Source organism: Thermothielavioides terrestris, chromosome 1 (assembly GCF_000226115.1).
Source record: "Thermothielavioides terrestris NRRL 8126 chromosome 1, complete sequence".
Classification (NCBI taxonomy): domain Eukaryota; kingdom Fungi; phylum Ascomycota; class Sordariomycetes; order Sordariales; family Chaetomiaceae; genus Thermothielavioides; species Thermothielavioides terrestris.
This window is the reverse complement of record NC_016457.1, coordinates 9,250,328-9,267,549: the sequence shown is the minus strand read 5'-3', so window position 1 is coordinate 9,267,549 and position 17,222 is coordinate 9,250,328. Positions and strand designations below refer to the sequence as shown.

Genomic DNA, 17,222 nt, shown 5'->3' with positions numbered 1-17,222 from the left:
CCAAGCCACGCCAAGCCCAAGATAAATCAACTTGAAGGTCCCGTGGGTCATGTAGACTGGTTTCTCTTGTGGCCCGGGCCGATTCATGCCTTGCACTCCGCAGGACGTTCCTAGTAAGGTGTGTAGTCCAACATATTATGCCGAGACCTTGGCAACGGCATTGTGGGAGCAAAACTCGGATCCAGGAAAAGCATTCCGGAACCTCCCATACAAGCACAGCCAGTTACTTTCTGTCAGGCATGCACCGCATTCGCACCCAAATAGTGGTTTTATGTTGCTATGCCTGCTTGTGACGATCAAGTTGAAAGCTCCAGCCCCAGATCTCCACTGCCCATCCACTCCATTTCACACAACGCACTTCCAGCTGTCGGGGTCCTTCGGATCGCCCTTGCCGGTGTACGTGTTCCGCAGCGGGTACTTGCAGTGCCACCTCTGGAAGGCGATCTGGCCGCCGGCGGTGCCGTTGACGAAGGCGGTGCCGAGGATGGCGTCGGGCGCCTTGCCTTCCTCGACCCAGCGCACCATGGCGGTCAGCACGTTCTGGTCCGGGTCGAGGCTGGCCGTGTTGGCGCGCTGGTTGCCGATGAAGACGGCCCCCGGCCCGCCGGAGCAGTGGCCCATGCCCGAGATGCGGAAGAAGCGGTAGAAGTCGTCGAGCGCGCTGCTCGGTAGGCTCATGGTCTGCGCCACGTGGTTGTAGTACCGCGGCGAGTTCGCGCTGGTGATGATCTGGTCCTGCTGGCCGTGGTAGTGCAGGATCTTGACGCCGCGCGCCCGGGCCGCGCTGAGGTCGCCCGACCACGTGCGGATGTCGGCCGGGTTGAGCGCGTCCGAGTAGGCGTAGTCGGCCGGGCCGAGCGTGGCCGGGTTCCAGTTGGGGTTGTTGTAGACCACGTAGCGGAACCAGTCGACCGAGTACTGGAAGGGTTGGCCAGCGTAGTAGATGTAGGCCTCTCCCAGCAGCTCGGAGCCCGGCTGCATCCGGGGGTACACCAGAGTGCCGTTCTGGCCGTAGAGGTCCGAGAACACGGCGCGGACGGTGGCGGCCTGCGTGCCGGTGATGCACGTGCTGGTGTTGGCCGGCGTGCCGGGCGGGCAGATTAGAGACTCGGGGCGGTACTGGCAGAGCTCGGGATCCTCGATGATGCCGTCGACTGCGCCGTCGATGCCGTCGCACTGCGCGAGAATGTCTTGGTGCACAGCGGTCCACTGGTCGGGAGTCAGGTAAGTTGGGGACCCTGCCGCACCGGTGAGGAGGTAGAAATGGCCGGACCACGAGTTCAAGTTGTTGAAATCCAAAGCAGGCGCGCCCGCGACGATGCCGTCAAAGTCGTCGGGGAACGACTGGGCGGACATGAAGCCCTGCCTGCCGCCGGTCGAGCAGCCGAGGTAGTACGACTTCTTGTGCTGCTGCCGGTAGAACGTCTTCGAGATGCTCTTGCCCACCACGACGTTGGTGTGGACGGACCGCCAAGCAAAGTCGGTGACGACTTCGGGGTTGTTGAGGAAGGGCGCGCCCGAGGTGCCGTTGTGGCCGTTGTTGGCCCCGACGGTGGAGAAGCCGAGCTCGGTCGTGTAGGCCATGTCGTCGTACGAGAGACAACCGTTGAGGCCGCCGTTGCCCGTGCTCAGGAAGCGACCGGTCCAGTTGCGCGGCAGCCAGGCCTCCATGCTGATGCTCGACCGGCTCGACGTGGCAACGCGGAGCGCGACGCGGCAGAAGTCGACGCCGACGCTCAGAGGCCCCTGACCGCACGACGGGTCCGTGTCGGAAAACGAGATGTTGGTGTTGGCGGCCACATACTCGCTAAACCACACGGTGGCGTTCTCGATCTTAAGCTGGCTGGCGAGCTTGGAACACCGCTGCTGGAAGCTGTTGTCGTTGCCGTTGCCGTTGCTGCAGCTGTTGCTGCCGCTGCATTGCGCCACCGCCGCCAGAGACGAGGCGAACGCGGCATGCACCAGGCGGAAGCGCATTGTGTATGTATTTTCGACGGATTCTGTGGCCAAAGATCACCACTCGGGGCTCAGCGGTCCGTCTGGTGTGCGAACCAGCCTTCCTGCTCGACGAGGAGCATCCAGCGTTGAGCTTCCGCGCTGGGTAAATGCTTTTCCCACTGGCGCCATGCTATTTGCCTTGTCGAGCAGCCGATCCGAGGTTACCAGGATACAATGCAGTAAGGCGCGTCGACGGCACCGTTTCCCAGGAACCGGATCGTTTTCTCGGCTGCGGACAGCACTGCGGGGAATGCGGAGCTACGGAACCATGTCAACATCCCCGCGCAGAAGCCGACAATGGTGGAGGAGCGGTAAGCCGACGTTCCGGGTCTTAGTGCAGTTCAGGCATTGGGGACGAGGACGGGAGGGCCCCCAGCAGCGTGCTACCTCTTCGCCCTTGGTTGAAGAACTTCCAGGACGGAGTACTCCGTACTTTCCGCATGGACCTCGAATCCAACGAAGTGGGCATTGCTGGTATGGTCGTGATCGCAGTGCAGTGGGCATTGTAGAAGGCAACCCAGTTTGTACACGTAGTATTTTGGACGGAATACACAGCTCCTGGGCCGAAAGGACCGGCCCCGTCTCACCCCTGACCGAAATCGAATGATTCCAGCCCCACACATGCATTCACCCTCGTGTTTGCGTGATGATCATCCAGAGTCCTAGGTAACCTCTTCCGCATCTTCCTGTACTTATCCCAAACCTTCACTGCCAGGGATCTTCATCTTGCTGGTGCAAGTCATCCACCTAGCTCGTTGCCTTGATAATCAACTACCTAGGTATTTTGCAACCCACTCAACTAAACAGCGCCGGGGCAAGGTTCCTCTCAGCATAGAGCGAAGATCTCCGGTCCAGCCGCCATGGCCTCCCGGCTCTTCTTCGACCCGGTGGTGCTCCTCCGCACCGCGCCGCTCGTCTCGTCGACCTGCACGCTGCTCTACGGATCCGACCAGTCCTTCTTCCTCGGCCTGCTGAACCGGCCCGCGGCCACGCGCGCGCGCAGCCGGCCGCTGCTGCCGGACTACTTCGCCGCCTTCTTCCGCCGCGGCGTCGTCTTCGTCGTCGCCTGCCTCGCCGTCACCACCTGGTCCTCCGTCGCCAACCTCTACGTGCGCCCCGCCGCCCTGCGCGCGCGGGACTCGCGCTGGTGGTACGTCGCCGGCGCCGTGCTGTCGGCGAGCCACCTGCTGTTCGTGCCGCTTGTTGCGCCGTCGATCAAGGCCACGGTGGATGCGGACGAGAAGGGCACGGATGCCAACGCGTCGCTGGACGAGTGGCTTACTGTTAATTGGGTGCGGACGCTGACGGTCGACTTGGGCGCGTGGGCTGCTTGCTTTGTTGCTGCGGTGAAGTCGCTGGAGGCATGACCACGGTGACTTAAGCATTGAGAAGGGATGCACTTGGGTGCATAAGGGCGTCGATCACAGGAAGGGGTCGCAGAGGATTTCCGTCGAGCACCGAAAGATGCTCCGCCGTCAACAATGAGCCTTCCGCACTATTTGGAGTCAGTGGCAGGGGCGCGCCCCCAAATCTTGTCTGCTATCTCCCCTCAACTCTTCATCCTCAGGATAACCTGGCGGAGCATGACGGGCTCGGAGGTCTCCGGGACGCCGAGGAGCAGAGAAGACAAGGAAAGTCCAGACCAGGTTACCAGAAGGTAGAAGGATCCTTGTATTTCTAAGGTAAACTCTCGTTGCCAAAAATCTCCTCATTGCAAAAATTTGGAGATGGCCATGGGTGACCGCGAAAAGGATAGACAAGCTGCTGCTTGGATGGGAAGCTCGTGTCTTAGCCAGAATGATCCGAGAAGCTGGGAATTCTTGTTACCTGGAGACAGGAACAGCCAAAAACCGATATCAATCTAACGTCGAAAGCGGTCGGAGCACAGGGCTGTCAGATGAAGAAGTCTTCTCTGAACGGAGATTCTAGAAACCATCCGCTAGTCCCCCAGCGAAACTCGATCATGTAACGTGAGCAAGGCGTGATCAGACGCCGTTACCTATGACATCCTCTCCCCTGCCGGGAAATGCATCAACAAGCCTCTCCGCTCTTCCACCGCGTCCTCAGCTGTCTTCATATCTCAAACCGGAGAGGACAACTTATGATGCCCATCTCAGGCATCCTCGCATATTGCAGCTCGCCATTGACTTCAAACCTGCTTGTGTTTTTGAGAAGCGTCCGCAACGCGATTTGTAGAGCACTGACGATGGTTGATTAGCCACGTCCACGCCTACCCATAGTCATATGTTGTTGTTGCCCTGCCAGGGACGCAACGTACAGCTTCGCAAGCGGCTGCCCAGCGCAGCGATGCCGGCCTCTCCCGAAGCCCAGATGCATCGCGATGTTGGGCCGGTTCAGCACAAAGCGGTGCGGGTCGTCGAAGACCGCGGGATCACGGTTGGCGGCGCTGTACGTGAGCGAGATGGGGACCCCCAGCCGGATTGTCTGCCCGTGCATGGTGATCTCCTTGGAGACGGTCCGCGCGAAGCCGCGGTACGGACTGAACAGACGCACGAACTCCTCAATGGCCGCCGGGATCAGGCTGGGGTCTTCCCTGAGCTGCTGCTGCAGCTGCTGGTCCTTGGACAGGTGGTTGCACATGCCCCCCATCATCAGCGGCGGCGCTACCATCCCCACGACAAGGCTCTGCCGTATGCATCCCCTGCAGCGGTTATTTGTCAGTCTATTGCGTCCATGCGTCAATCACCCTGGGCGACGTTGCCTGCCTACACAAGGTGTATCTCCTCCAGCGGCTCCCCATTGCTGTTGCGCTCCAGCAGCAAACTGCTCGCCGGATCCTCCTCGGGGTCTCGCGGGTGTTCTCTACGGTCCGCCAGCACGGCGCGCGCGATGTCGTAGAGCTGGGTGCTGTAGTACGTCGTCTTCTCGGCGTCCATCTGGCGCCAGGCGTTGACCCACGCCGAGGCCGTGCGGGCCAGCCGCGGCGCCGTGTCCGGCGTCAGGTTCAGCCACTCCGTCTCGACCCACGCGGCGAACTGGGCCGCGAACTCGGTGCAGATGTTGCCCTGCCCCCGCTGCAGGAGCGGCGACAGCAGCGCCTCGGCGTGCTCTTCCAGGCGCGCCGTCAGCCGCTTGATGCGCGCCGGCTTCAGCGTCCGGTCCAGGGCGGTCCGGTACGGCGTGTGGTTGGGCGCGTCGAAGTTGAGGGGCGGCCGGCGCAGGCCGCGCGGGTCCGACGGGATGACGGCTTTGACGGACGAGATGAAGGTCTCGGAGTCGAGGGCGGCCGCCTTGATGTCCTCATACCGCGTCATGAGCCAGTAGCCGCCGTATTGGTTCGTGTAGGCGATGGGACACGCCTCGCGGAGCACGTCGTACTCCTTGAGGATATCTTCCACATTGTCACTAATAACGGCCGCTGAAGAATCGATGCGCTCCTGGGGCAAGGCCTGGTGCGGGCAAGTACTGGGGTCGACAGTCGCCATCGTGAGCCTGAGATTGAATAGTAGTTCCCTGTTCGGATTAGTTCGCTTACACGGGCCTCGACAAGCCCAGCTGAGAGTCCATATCTATCTATGTACACTACACTACGAGGGCTGACAGGTGAGGCTTATGGGCGCTGCTCGGGTGACATAACCCGGGGGGGCGGCCGTAGGATTCGGGGTGGGGCGCGCGTGCAGGGCTCGGGACCAGGAACCGGCTGATTGAATGCATACTGGGATTCCCATTCACTGCCGGCCCAGAATGCCGGGCCTATGAGGAGGACCAATGGCCAGCCGAACCGTGCCGCCCCTCATCTCAATCCGGGGTGGCCTCCGGGGTGGCCAATCCCCGCCAGCGGGAAATGCAACAAGAAGAGCCACATGGCTAAGGTAGGTGGCCGAAATTTAATACCAGCTGTGAATGCTCTGTGGCCAAAGGAAAGAAGATCATGCCCACTTCTCGCCCTGAAAGGTTACGCCGCCTCATCTCTGACTCGACAAGATGGGTCCAGCGGACCTCGAGAGATCCCCCACAGACAAGGCCGTCCACGCCGAGGTGGACTTCGCGAAGAATGCCGGCCCTGGCTCGGAACAGTTCGCCACTCACTATGCGCCTGCCGGCGAGGCTGAGAAGCACCTGGACAGGAAGATCAACTCAAAGCTGGACTTCATTGTATTGTTGATTCTGGCCGTCAGCTTCATTGTGAGGTCTCATCGACGCCAGGGCTCATCTCGTCTTATGCTGGCATTGCTGACATCTTTCAGCTCTGCGGTATCGACAAGACCAATGTGGGATTCGTAGCCACGAGCAGCTTCATCAAGGACGCCAACCTGCAGCCCGACGACGTCCCAACGTCTCTGTCTCTGGTCAGTCCATGACTTACGCCGCCAGTGTGTTCAACAGCTTGCATCCTCACACTGATGATGTTGACACTCCCCAGTTCTCGGCAACCTACGTTCCGCTGCAGCCCATCTCCGTGCTGATCGGCCGCCGCGTCGGGGCGCACCGCTGGATCGCCACGCTGCTCCTGGCATGGGGCGCGCTCTGCATGGCCCACGCGGGCATCCGCTCGACCGGCACGCTCATCGCGCTCCGCCTGCTGCTCGGCGCCGCCGAGGCCGGCTTCACCCAGACCGCCTTCTACTACATGTCGCTCATGTACCCCAAGTTCTCCCTCGGCCTGCGCATGGGCCTCTTCTCCGGCATGTACTCGGTCGCCGGCGCGTTCGCGGGCCTCCTGGCCTACGGCCTGCTGCACATCGACAGCCCGCGCGTGCACGGCTGGCAGATCGTTTTTCTGGTTGAAGGCGGCCTGTCCGTGCTCGTGGCCATCGTCGCCTTCCTCGTCCTCCCCGCCGAGGTCGGGACCGCGTGGTTCCTGAATTCGGCGGAGCGAGCGCATGCCGTCAGCCGCATGGAGCGCGACCTCGCCGGCGCCCAGGAGGTCACCGAGTACGGCCAGAGTGAGGGCATCACTGTGCGGGACATTCTGGATGTCCTGAAGGACTGGAAGAAGCTGCTGATTATCGTGTTCAATATCCTTGCGGTTCTGGTATGTCCATACTTCCTCCCCCCGACGTCTCAGCTTTTTTTTCCTCTAACGGACATAGCCCGTTACGGCCTTTACGACCTTCCTCCCACTGGTTGTTGAAGGCATGGGCTACTCTGGCGTGACCGCGACGCTGATGTCGGTCCCGCCTTTCGTCGCCGGTACCGCGGGCCTGATCCTCATCGTCTTCTCCTCGGACCACTTCCGCGAGCGTTCGTTGCACACCGTGTTCGGCATGCTTCTGGGCCTGATAGGGTGCGCCGTCATGGCCGCTGCGTCCGACCCGAAGCTGCGGTACGGATTTGCGCATGTATGTCTGTCCGGCGTGTTCGCCAGCGGGCCGCTCATCGCCGTGTGGCTGGCGGGCAACACGCCGTGGAAGACATCGCGGTCCTTCGTGCTCGGCCTGAACGGGTACTCGAACCTGGCGGGCGTGATTGCGGGCCAGCTCTTCAAGAGCAAGTACGCGCCGAGCTACTCGTATCCGTTAACCGTGACCATGATCTTGATTGCTGTCGGCATGGTCGGCTTTGTCTTCATCCGGGTCATGTACATGCTGGAGAACAGGAGGAGGCGCAAGATCCTGGCCACCTGGACCGAGGAGAACTTCATTGAGGAGATGAGCAGCACCGAGCGGAGGGGAGACCAGCGGTACACGTTCATCTACGGGTATTAGCGGGTACGTACGGGGGTGGAAAGCAATGATGGTTGTTGTATTTGTGCGTCCCGTCGCGCATGCCAGATTTACATGTTGTTACGAGGCTCAAGCCTCAGAGAGACCTTCAGTAACTGATTACCGCGTTGGGAAAACCGACTGCTCGCCAGTGCCTGGGTTGCGGTAAGCTCTCCTCACCGACGCTCCATCCGCTGACCAGTCCCAGATTGTAACGCAGCTTTGCAACGTAGTCTCTAGTGCACCCCTCAGCCTATCCTTTGCTTCCTCCTCACCCAGACCTCTTTCTCTTGACCGTCGCCTGAAGCCCCCTTAGCAGGACGTAGCTCGACCTCCCAGGTCTTCAATTTGTAAGTGCCCCGGTCTCCCATTCCAGAGAACAGGTCAAATGACCAGCCGTGCTTGGGGCAGGTTATCCCTGCGCTGAGCACGATGCCGAAGTCCTCAATGTCGAATGGCGTGCCTCTGGAGAGTGGGAAGGATGAATGCGGACATTGCTGAATTGGTCAGAGGAACTAGTGCTTCCATGACAATGATACCAAGGGAGATTTTGCTACGGCTCTTGCCGTCCAGGTACTCACATGGTCGATGGCATGGAATTTGCCCCGGTACTGGAACACAACAACCTGGTCCCGCAGATCGGCTCCTTCATAGACCTCTGATAAGGAAACCTCGGACGCCGCAGCAACATCGCCCTTCGGCACCGAGAAGACTTTGCAGCCTGGCACCGCATCGGCGCCGCACGGACGTGGGTCGGATAATGCCGCGCTCTCGCCGCCCGGGCTGAGATCCGGGTAGGACGAGGCCGGGCCGGCTGAGAACCACGCCTGGTCAGCACGGGGGCGGGAAAAGAATGTAAACATGGGGTTTATATCCGAGTCCCCTACTTCAGCCAAGCCCAGATGATGTGGACTAACTGGTTGGAGATATGCCCGTTGGTTTCGCTTTCGGAGAGAAATTTCGGTGAAGCCGGTGACTCGGAGCAAGTCGGGGATAGGTGGAGGCTGAGCTGTTGCTGGCGGTGTGGGGCCGAGTCGGACTCGGTTGCTATCAGGTATCTACGAGGTAGCGGCTAGGCTCACTAGCGTTGCTTAACGACGGGAGGGAAGTTGAGGCAGGCCGCAGCATTGGGTTGTAGCTTTGAACTTACAATCTTGGAAGGCTTATCGGTACGAGGATCCGCTCGCTGCTTATGAATGTGTACTGTGACGGGAGGTGCGTGCCTCACCGTTTTCCACCGGGATTCAGCATGCTTGGGCAGCTCCGAAATTGCCAAAATTGAGTGCTTAGACAAGTTTAGCTGTTGTCGGGAGCTGAGTGGCAGTGGCTTCGAAGCTTTTTCTTTCAGCTCCCAGTCTGTATCGTATTGCATAGAAAGTGCCAGCCCGCATCAACTCTCAGCTCCGATTGTGCTCTCCGTTACACAGCATGGTTCTGCATCAGTGCCGATAACCCCGCTTTGTGTTCAAACAAAAAGCGGCCCAAAGTCAGGTCGGTGCTCAGGCTGCCAGAAAAAGGCGTTCGGAAGGCCATGGAAGTTCGGAAGACCATGGAATCTGGTATCCCAGCACCGCAGGTCGCAATATGGAGACGCCGCTCAAGAACACTTCATCATTGTCGCAAGACCTAACCTTCGCCATATGTGTTCTAGCCTTGATCACGCAACGGCCGGAGAAGTCGGACGAGGTGCTATCCAAGACCGAGCCATCAGTGAGCGCAACCCATTGCAAACCTGTCAAAGTCTGGATGTCTAATCCGTACATAATTGCAGCAGCATGCGGGCGAAGAAGATGAAGTTGAGGACGAGGAAGACGAAGACCTGAATAGCCCAACTGCGGCAACATCTCGGAACAAGGTCTTGGATCGGCTAGCAGAAGCGCTTGCCAGGTTCAAGACCGTCAAGACCGGTCCCAAGACAAGCAAACTGGATGCGAACAACGTCGCCAGCACCATGATGTTTGTGAATGAGGATGCCAAGAAGGTCAAAATCCTGTGTTCCAAGAACGGCGGATTCGAGGATGGGAGGAGAAACGATGATAGGGATTTCCTTAACCGGTTGACAGTGTGCATGGAAAGAGTTGCTGACATGCCTATTTTCCGGTCCATCGAGTGTGTTGCCGTCTCTCCCCCAAAAGTACAGCGAGAACCCAGACCACAACTCGCGCAGCAGACTTCGCTTGTGGACCTCATCAGGACTAGGCTGGGCGTGGCAGTGGCTGAGAACAGCTGGGTGTCCTATCTGCGGAGTCAAGAGGCTGTGGAGAAGTTCCAGCATGTTTGGGGGCAGAAACGCCATGTTCATGCCGAGATTCAACTGCTGTATCAGCACGAAAACTTGGCTCCCACGTCTGGAGACTGGGTTGTGCACCCTTATATCGGGTGCAGCAGACGCTGTTGTTGGCTCTGTTACTACTTGATCCATTTTCACGGGGATTTCTATGTCCGCGGTACCCACGAGACTGTGTTGCCCCTATGGACTCTGCCGACGCTCTCGTCGGTGCAAGCTGGCCGAAACTCGCCTACCCCCAACAGGTTCCATCACGCCACTGACGCGCTGTTCTCCTACATTAAAGCTGTGCTTGGGGAGCTGTTTACGCTCCCCCGCTCACGCCACAAGCTTCAACTCCTCCCGCAGTCGTCGGCAGCTCTCTCCACGGCAGCGTTGACTCCAGAGCGGGAGGCCGCGCGGATGGAAAAGTCTTATCTCAACCTTCGGTGAGTTCCAATTCACCTTCGGCTTGTCGCAATGTCTTTGCAGGCACTTGAAGCTGATTGTTGCACCTTGACAAAGCCGCCTGATGATGATGCAAACGACGGCCGACAACAAGAGAATGTTCATCGTCGAGATTGCAGCGAAGCCCGGTTTCGCTTACGCAGCAGGTGGCCCGCTGAAAGAAGGCCGGGAGCTGCGTGTGGCAGAAGCGGAGCGGTACGAATGCAACTACATCCGGGCTCAGCTCGGCCTCGAACAGCTGGACAAGATGCCTCCACCGGAGACGAGAAGGCCAAGGGAGCGATCGTGCAGACGATGCCAACATCCATCGTCACTACGCTGCTCAAGGTGCAGAACCGCATACTGCTCGGCGTCCTGTCAAAAGCGGGACTGGGCGCGCCACTTGTTTGTGTGTGCCATTCCGGGTCGGCCCAACGACATCGACCGTCTCAACATGGTTATTCGGCAATGGCTACGTCGCAAGCCCGAGGATGAAGAAGAAACAGAAGACATCCTCCGGAGCTTGTTCGCTGACGATCACCTATGCAGGCTGTTCGGATTTACCAAGTGCGCCGACACCTGGGAAGTTTCCAACCTGTTTTGCATTTACAACCGGGCCATCAGGCGTTTCGGCGTCAGAACGCTCGCGAGATTCGGTCCCGCCATTGCCAATTTGATCGAGACCTGGTTGCGTCTTTCCGAAGCTCGGGAGGAACACCACACGGAGCCATGCACACCTTGGTTTCTTTCCATGAGGTCGAGTGACAATCTGGACTTTCCCGACTACGACGGATTCTACACCTACATAGTCGCAGGCGCCTACGAGGCCGCGAAAGCGTTCAACCTGGACTTTCCAGCGACAGAGCAGGAAGCCAAAGAATGCCTTTCAAGAGACGAAAGAGGCGTCCTACGCCTCTATAGCATCCTCTTCCGGCCGTTCCTCAACATCCCCGACGCGCAGACGGCCGAGTGGATGCGCTTCGGGTTCTACTCCTGCCGCAACCTCGACGAGCGTAAACTCCTTGCGCAAATGTACCTCCAGCTCGCCGACAGCGGCGCCTCTCTCAGCCATCGCCCACGCCTGGCGGAACTCCTCGCTACCGGACCTTTTTCACAGGCACGGCATCAATCCAACCTCGTACCAACACCCGCACATCCGCCTCAGCCCACCAGAACGCGACGAAATGGGCATCTACCGGCTCATAGCCGAAGTCTCGCACGCGCTGTCGGGGTGCTTCTGCGCCTGTTTCCAGCAGCAGCGACACGACAGCGCGGAGCAGCGCATGTACTGCCGCGGCGACAAGTTCGAGACGCACCTGAGCCAGGAGAGCGCCGGCGACTACGGGTTCCACGGGGCGAGCCCCTGGGAGCGGTGGCAGCTGCTGAACTTCTACCGGCACGTGTTCCGCCAGCCGCGGTTCGACGCGCGCGAGATGCTGGCTGCGCGAAGGGATGCCGCGGATCCGGGCGCCCTGGAGGATTATCTCGACTGTCTGCTGCCCGGGTTTCGGAGGCAGATGGCGAATTTTGTGCTGGCTGATGCCATGTTTCCTAGGCTGAGGGTTAGGGTGCGGTTTCCGGATGGGAGGCCGTATTGCTCCTGTGTGGTGCATGAGACGTACAGGCCGCCTGGGTTGTGCGGGGGGTTGTATGTGTCGTAGGAGCGGTGGATGAGTGATACCTAGTTATGAGTTACGATTACATGATAACGATGGTTTTAACACGATGACGTTGGTTGTGTTCGGGGTGTTGTCTGGCTCTCCGCCTCTGATACCTGGTACCTCATGCTTCTCGGGGGCGTACCTCAAAGGTCAAGACGGCGATTCACTCGGTGTTTATTCCATCGTTTGAACATTGTTACGCATTCCTCAGGACAACACTACGACATGTCCCCCAAGTTTATATGCCCAGCAAGCCAGCCTTCATACCTACCTACCTATGTTCGATATGGAATACGTGCCTTCTCCGAGCCCACCTGCGCCTCTCTCCGCGACGCGAGGTAGATCAACTCGATTGTCTGGCGGCCGCTTTCGCGGAGAGATACATGATACTGGCGCAGATAAGGATTCAAAGCATGTAAAGAAGTATGAGCAAAACTGCCATCACATTACTGCGGTTAGGGCACGATTGGGATAAGAACCCTCCTGGGGCCCTCTCCGGTCTTCCATTATTACTTTCAATTTCATTCGGGATTAATCCGCCACGGTCCGCTCGGTGTCTGGCACAAAAACATTGGACTTGGCCGTCGAAGAGAAAGGAGAGAACGCGATGGCCAGCGCAGGGTCCCAAGGTAAGCAGGAATCGGTCACTAACACACAATGCAATCTACAGAGCACTCATTCCTGACTGCTTTACCAACCTTAGTGCCCGAAGACATCCGGCCCCGCCAACGACTGATCGAGATCAGCCTCCGAGCGCGTAAGTCATGTGCTGTGTCCCCTGGCGCCCAACTCCCCTCTACGAGGCGCTGTCGTAGCGCCCTGCATCCCCTAGCCTCCAGCTGTTCATCGCCACCTGGTGCGCAAGCATGTGAGCTGATCTCTATCCCCCACTCGCTGTAGGACAGCGTCTGTGCGACATTGGGCGCATGGCCAGGTCTCTGCGGGAGATGATGCTCCTGGTCGACGGCGTCGCGCTCGAGAGCCTGGCCGCCACCGTCAACGGCCGGCACTCCGTCGACGAATACTTCCGCGACGCCGTCGAGAACCTGCTCGAGGCCCACCGCGGGGGCTGGTGGCTGGACTGGCTTTTTTACATATCCGTCCTAGGCCATCTGAGGAGTGCGTCGCCCCAGCCTCACCCTGGTCACCTGGTGATCATCTCATCTTCACAACGGTGGCGGCGCTGGCTGACTTTTTTTGCTCTTTGCAGATATGCATCTTCGGTAGACGGTAGCCAGGGCGCAGTGGCGTCTTGAGGGAGCGTCTTTTTCTTCTCCTTAGGGGTTAGCGTCGGTCAAGCCGCATACCCCGGTGTGGATGTAGCAAGCTTCTGGCGAAATGGATTCTGGATATGCGCAATCCACGGGTGGCTTGGCTCCTGCCCCAACCCCCGGCCGGATTACATCAGTGCGTGCTTGCAGGCAGCCCCGCGACCCCCGCCAAAGCAACGGACCACTCGAACGAACCGCACTTCGCAGCAGGCTACCACAAAGCAAACTCGCGGCATTACGACTCCTTTCGCAGGCTGCCTCCATTTGTTGAGCCTGCTGTGTCCAGCTTTTTTTTGCGACGAAACAACCCAATCTCTTTATATACCCTGGTAGCTGCCCCGCGTAGCGGGCCATTCTTGTCAAGAACCTCGAAAGCGCCGGGATCAGCGTCTGCCCAAGAGTCAACGAACGCAACACCATGAACGTCCTCAAGCTTCAGAGGTATAAATTCCGCTTGGATAGTCGCTGTTACCACCAATCCAGATTCCAGTGTGGCTGAAAATAAGTACTCGCACAGGAAATTCCCTCAATTCCAGCAGAATGACATCTTCTCCCTAGCCGACGCCTTCCGCAAGCTCGATGTCGATGACAAAGGGTACATTGACGAGGCCACCGCCATCAAGGCGACCCAGGCGAGCGAGCACAAGCCCTATGACGTCGTCCGCCAGGCCCTGAAGGAGGTCGAGCTCGATTCTTCGAGACGTGTTGAGCTGGAAGACTACATTGGGGTGCGTCGGAACCGTTCTGCGATCCTTTGGGGCCCAGCGGAGCATCTGTCAAGCGCGCCGCTGCTTCCCCCGGACGTTCGCTACTCTTCTTTGTGGCGACATCGGCTAATGCGAATTTGCAGCTTATTGCCAAGCTTCGCGACTCCTCTGCTGGCCCCCAGCGGGCTTCCGCTGCTGCCGCCTCCTCGCCAGCCGCTGTCATTTCTCAGCGGACGGGCGGCGGCCACGCGTCCAAGGGCAGCATTGGCGGAAGCGGCAAGATCTTTGTGCAGGGTTCGAACGCGAACATTACCCACACCATCAACGAAGACGAGCGCACCGAGTTTACCCGCCACATCAATGCCGTGCTCGCTGGCGACCCCGACATTGGCCACCGGATCCCCTTTCCGACCGACACCTTCGAGATGTTCGACGAGTGCAAGGACGGCCTTGTTCTGGCCAAGCTCATCAACGACAGCGTGCCCGACACTATCGATGAACGTGTTCTGAACATCCCCGGGAAGAAGAACAAGACGCTCAATGCCTTCCAGATGACCGAGAACAACAATATCGTCATTGAATCGGCAAAGGGCATTGGCTGCTCCGTGGTAAACATCGGCAGCGGGGATATCATCGAGGTCCGGGAGCATCTTATCCTCGGCCTGATCTGGCAGATCATTCGCCGTGGTCTGCTGGGCAAGATCGACATCAAGCTGCACCCCGAGCTGTACCGGTTGCTGGAGGAGGATGAGACCCTGGAGCAGTTCCTGCGGCTTCCGCCGGAGATGATCCTCCTTCGCTGGTTCAACTACCATCTGAAGGCGGCCAACTGGCCCAGGAGGGTACAGAATTTCTCGGGCGACGTGAAGGACGGCGAAAACTACACGGTGCTGCTGGCGCAGATCGGCTCCGAGTACGGCTGCACCCGTGCCCCTCTCCAGACGCGAGATCTGCACCAGCGGGCAGAGGAGGTGCTTCAGAACGCAGACAAGCTCGGGTGCCGCAAGTTCTTGACCCCGTCATCGCTCGTCGCCGGCAATCCCAGGCTCAACCTCGCCTTCGTCGCCAACCTGTTCAACAACCACCCCGCGCTCGACCCCATCACCGAAGAAGAGAAGCTCCAGGTAGAGGACTTCGACGCCGAGGGAGAGCGTGAAGCCCGCGTCTTCACGCTGTGGCTCAACAGCTTGGACGTGCAACCGGCCGTCCAGTCCTTCTTCGACGACCTCCGCGACGGCACCATCCTCCTCCAGGCGTACGACAAGGTGATCAAGGGCTCCGTCAACTGGCGGCACGTCAACAAGGCGCCGGCCCACGGCGGCGAGATGCTGCGGTTCAAGGCGGTCGAGAACACCAACTACGCGATCGAGCTCGGCAAGCAGAACGGCTTCTCGCTGGTCGGCATCCAGGGCGCCGACATCACGGACGGGCAGCGCACGCTGACGCTCGCCCTGGTCTGGCAGCTGATGCGCAAGGACATCACGCTGACGCTGCGGGGGCTGGCCCAGCGACTCGGCAAGCGCGAGATCACCGACGCCGAGATGGTCCGGTGGGCCAACGACATGAGCCGCAAGGGCGGCCGCAACTCGAGCATCCGCTCGTTCAAGGACCCGGCCATCGGCACGGGCGTCTTCCTGCTGGACGTGCTCAACGGCATGAAGAGCAGCTACGTCGACTACGACCTGGTCACCCCCGGCCGCACCGACGAGGAGGCCTACCTGAACGCCAAGCTGAGCATCAGCATCGCGAGAAAGATGGGCGCCACCATCTGGCTGGTGCCCGAGGACATCAGCCAGGTCCGCAGCCGCCTGGTGACGACGTTTATCGGTAGGTCCCCTCTGCCCCTCCCCCCCCCCCCCCCCCCGCTCTGAAGTATGTGATGCATGGAAAGAGGAGACTGACAGTTCCATGCAGGCTCGTTGATGGCGACATACGAAAAGATGCAGTAGGCTATTCAGGCAGCGTTTGGGTGTGTGGGACGGCGGCAGGCTGGTTCTGGCAAAAAGTTGAATGAGCAATCGGTTCTCTAGGGTTCACCTCTACTCTCTCCCGCCGGGCCGTCCAAGCTGTACTGGTTTTCTTGCGCAGTTATCCCGCCAGTGACATTCCAAATCGTTTTCCAACCTTCGTTGGGCCACATCAGCCGTGAACGAGGAGTGGGCGCCTTGCCCAGCAGAGGCCGCTCCGTCGAGCCTACCTTGGCTGCTTATGTGGTGACCCTTGCCAATGTAGGATTCATGGCGCCGTCGCTGGACCCGCTGGGATGTAGTCTCGTCTCGGTTATAGCTAAAGAGGTCCCGCCAAGACTAATTTCGGAGACTGCCGCTTACAAGTATTTACAATCGCCACGGGTTAAGCGGGGCCGCGACCGGGCCTCGACGACTTCGAGCAACATCAACAACGAACAATCGCAAAGACTCGTTGCAACAACTTTACGAAACTTTAACCAAATCGAAAAAAAAGAAAACGAAGTTAACCTTCACCCTAACCTTGACCTTTACCCTAACTATAACCCTCACCCTAACCAGCGGGGGGCTGGCGCCGCCCCCGCACCCCCAGCGAACTAACCCGTGGCTAACCCGTGGCGATAGTGCAAACCCCTTGGCGGTCTTGGCGGGGTACTGACGCTGTAAAAACATTGCCGACAATTGGCCGAAATTAGTCTTGGCGGGACCTCTTTAGCCATCAGCCTCGTCTCGTCTTGTCTCCGGGCCTGCTGGTTGCCGATACATTTGCGAGCATCGGGCCAAGCTACTGGACTCAGCGGCGGCGGTCTATGTGCAAGCCAAACCTCACCTCTTATTTAGTAAACACCACTGATCATGACGGGGCTAGCCTGGGTAGAAGGTCACCGCCCCTACTACGCTTCGATACCTACCTATCTAGTGAAGCCAAGAGTAGGTTATCAAAACCACGGCATTGAGAGGGTGATAGAAACAGTGCAAGTACACTCCGTCGGACTGTTGGGGAGCCTTAGGCCATTGCTCAACTGGAACAGATTCGCATGGGTTTGAATGGATTACCGCTGCTGCTACCTTCAGGTAGAAGAGAGAGAGATTGATGGCAGATGCCTGAAAGCGGTCTTAGACACTTCTTGGCACCGTCTCGTGGTGCTGGTGTTCAAGGCTGCCATGCCGACTACACGTGTAGGAGGTTTGTCCGTTTGACTCCAGACGTCGTCTGAACCTCCTCCCGGTAAAATTAGT

General features: G+C 59.1%; 7 protein-coding genes across 7 annotated transcripts; 4 read left to right on the top strand and 3 right to left on the bottom strand.

Moving 5' to 3' along the window:
- Window positions 1-8: 8 nt before the first annotated feature.
- Window positions 9-2,231, bottom strand: THITE_2110888 (uncharacterized protein). The gene has a single exon (XM_003650880.1). It carries the CDS (start codon window positions 1,975-1,977, stop codon window positions 346-348), a length of 1,632 nt encoding a protein of 543 aa, XP_003650928.1. The 5' UTR covers window positions 1,978-2,231; the 3' UTR covers window positions 9-345.
- Window positions 2,232-2,646: 415 nt separating this feature from the next.
- THITE_2110887 (uncharacterized protein) lies at window positions 2,647-3,691 on the top strand. Its single transcript, XM_003650879.1, has one exon. The coding sequence runs from the start codon at window positions 2,859-2,861 to the stop codon at window positions 3,363-3,365; it is 507 nt and encodes a 168-aa protein (XP_003650927.1). The 5' UTR covers window positions 2,647-2,858; the 3' UTR covers window positions 3,366-3,691.
- Window positions 3,692-4,203: 512 nt separating this feature from the next.
- Window positions 4,204-5,521, bottom strand: THITE_2110886 (uncharacterized protein). The gene is made up of 2 exons (XM_003650878.1): window positions 4,729-5,521; window positions 4,204-4,660 (listed from the first exon to the last, which is right to left on the bottom strand). Exons 1-2 carry the CDS (start codon window positions 5,442-5,444, stop codon window positions 4,213-4,215), a joined length of 1,164 nt encoding a protein of 387 aa, XP_003650926.1. The 5' UTR covers window positions 5,445-5,521; the 3' UTR covers window positions 4,204-4,212.
- Window positions 5,522-5,810: 289 nt separating this feature from the next.
- THITE_2110885 (uncharacterized protein) lies at window positions 5,811-7,872 on the top strand. Its single transcript, XM_003650877.1, has 4 exons — window positions 5,811-6,144; window positions 6,207-6,308; window positions 6,383-6,994; window positions 7,053-7,872. Exons 1-4 carry the CDS (start codon window positions 5,944-5,946, stop codon window positions 7,665-7,667), a joined length of 1,530 nt encoding a protein of 509 aa, XP_003650925.1. The 5' UTR covers window positions 5,811-5,943; the 3' UTR covers window positions 7,668-7,872.
- Window positions 7,873-7,912: 40 nt separating this feature from the next.
- THITE_2086081 (uncharacterized protein) lies at window positions 7,913-8,527 on the bottom strand (the record flags this gene model as incomplete). Its single annotated transcript, XM_003650876.1, has 2 exons — window positions 7,913-8,161; window positions 8,246-8,527. 2 exons carry the CDS (start codon window positions 8,525-8,527, stop codon window positions 7,913-7,915), a joined length of 531 nt encoding a protein of 176 aa, XP_003650924.1.
- A 1,927-nt stretch (window positions 8,528-10,454) lies between these two features.
- THITE_2110883 (uncharacterized protein) lies at window positions 10,455-12,123 on the top strand. The gene has a single exon (XM_003650875.1). It carries the CDS (start codon window positions 11,562-11,564, stop codon window positions 12,036-12,038), a length of 477 nt encoding a protein of 158 aa, XP_003650923.1. The 5' UTR covers window positions 10,455-11,561; the 3' UTR covers window positions 12,039-12,123.
- Window positions 12,124-13,457: 1,334 nt separating this feature from the next.
- On the top strand, window positions 13,458-16,327 carry THITE_2110882 (uncharacterized protein). Its single transcript, XM_003650874.1, has 4 exons — window positions 13,458-13,750; window positions 13,827-14,037; window positions 14,160-15,843; window positions 15,931-16,327. Exons 1-4 carry the CDS (start codon window positions 13,728-13,730, stop codon window positions 15,963-15,965), a joined length of 1,953 nt encoding a protein of 650 aa, XP_003650922.1. The 5' UTR covers window positions 13,458-13,727; the 3' UTR covers window positions 15,966-16,327.
- The last annotated feature ends 895 nt before the right edge of the window (window positions 16,328-17,222 follow it).

Coding starts and splice junctions, on each gene's coding strand:
- THITE_2110885 (XM_003650877.1), top strand. CDS start 5,944: ATGGGTCCAGCGGACCTCGAGAGATCCCCCACAGACAAGGCCGTCCAC. Junction 6,309..6,382: donor TCCCAACGTCTCTGTCTCTG/GTCAGTCCATGA, acceptor GACACTCCCCAG/TTCTCGGCAACCTACGTTCC. Junction 6,995..7,052: donor TCAATATCCTTGCGGTTCTG/GTATGTCCATAC, acceptor TAACGGACATAG/CCCGTTACGGCCTTTACGAC.
- THITE_2110882 (XM_003650874.1), top strand. CDS start 13,728: ATGAACGTCCTCAAGCTTCAGAG. Junction 14,038..14,159: donor AGCTGGAAGACTACATTGGG/GTGCGTCGGAAC, acceptor GCGAATTTGCAG/CTTATTGCCAAGCTTCGCGA. Junction 15,844..15,930: donor CCTGGTGACGACGTTTATCG/GTAGGTCCCCTC, acceptor AGTTCCATGCAG/GCTCGTTGATGGCGACATAC.
- THITE_2110887 (XM_003650879.1), top strand. CDS start 2,859: ATGGCCTCCCGGCTCTTCTTCGACCCGGTGGTGCTCCTCCGCACCGCG.
- THITE_2110886 (XM_003650878.1), bottom strand. CDS start 5,444: ATGGCGACTGTCGACCCCAGTACTTGCCCGCACCAGGCCTTGCCCCAG. Junction 4,661..4,728: donor CTGGAGGAGATACACCTTGT/GTAGGCAGGCAA, acceptor TAACCGCTGCAG/GGGATGCATACGGCAGAGCC.
- THITE_2110888 (XM_003650880.1), bottom strand. CDS start 1,977: ATGCGCTTCCGCCTGGTGCATGCCGCGTTCGCCTCGTCTCTGGCGGCG.
- THITE_2110883 (XM_003650875.1), top strand. CDS start 11,562: ATGGGCATCTACCGGCTCATAGCCGAAGTCTCGCACGCGCTGTCGGGG.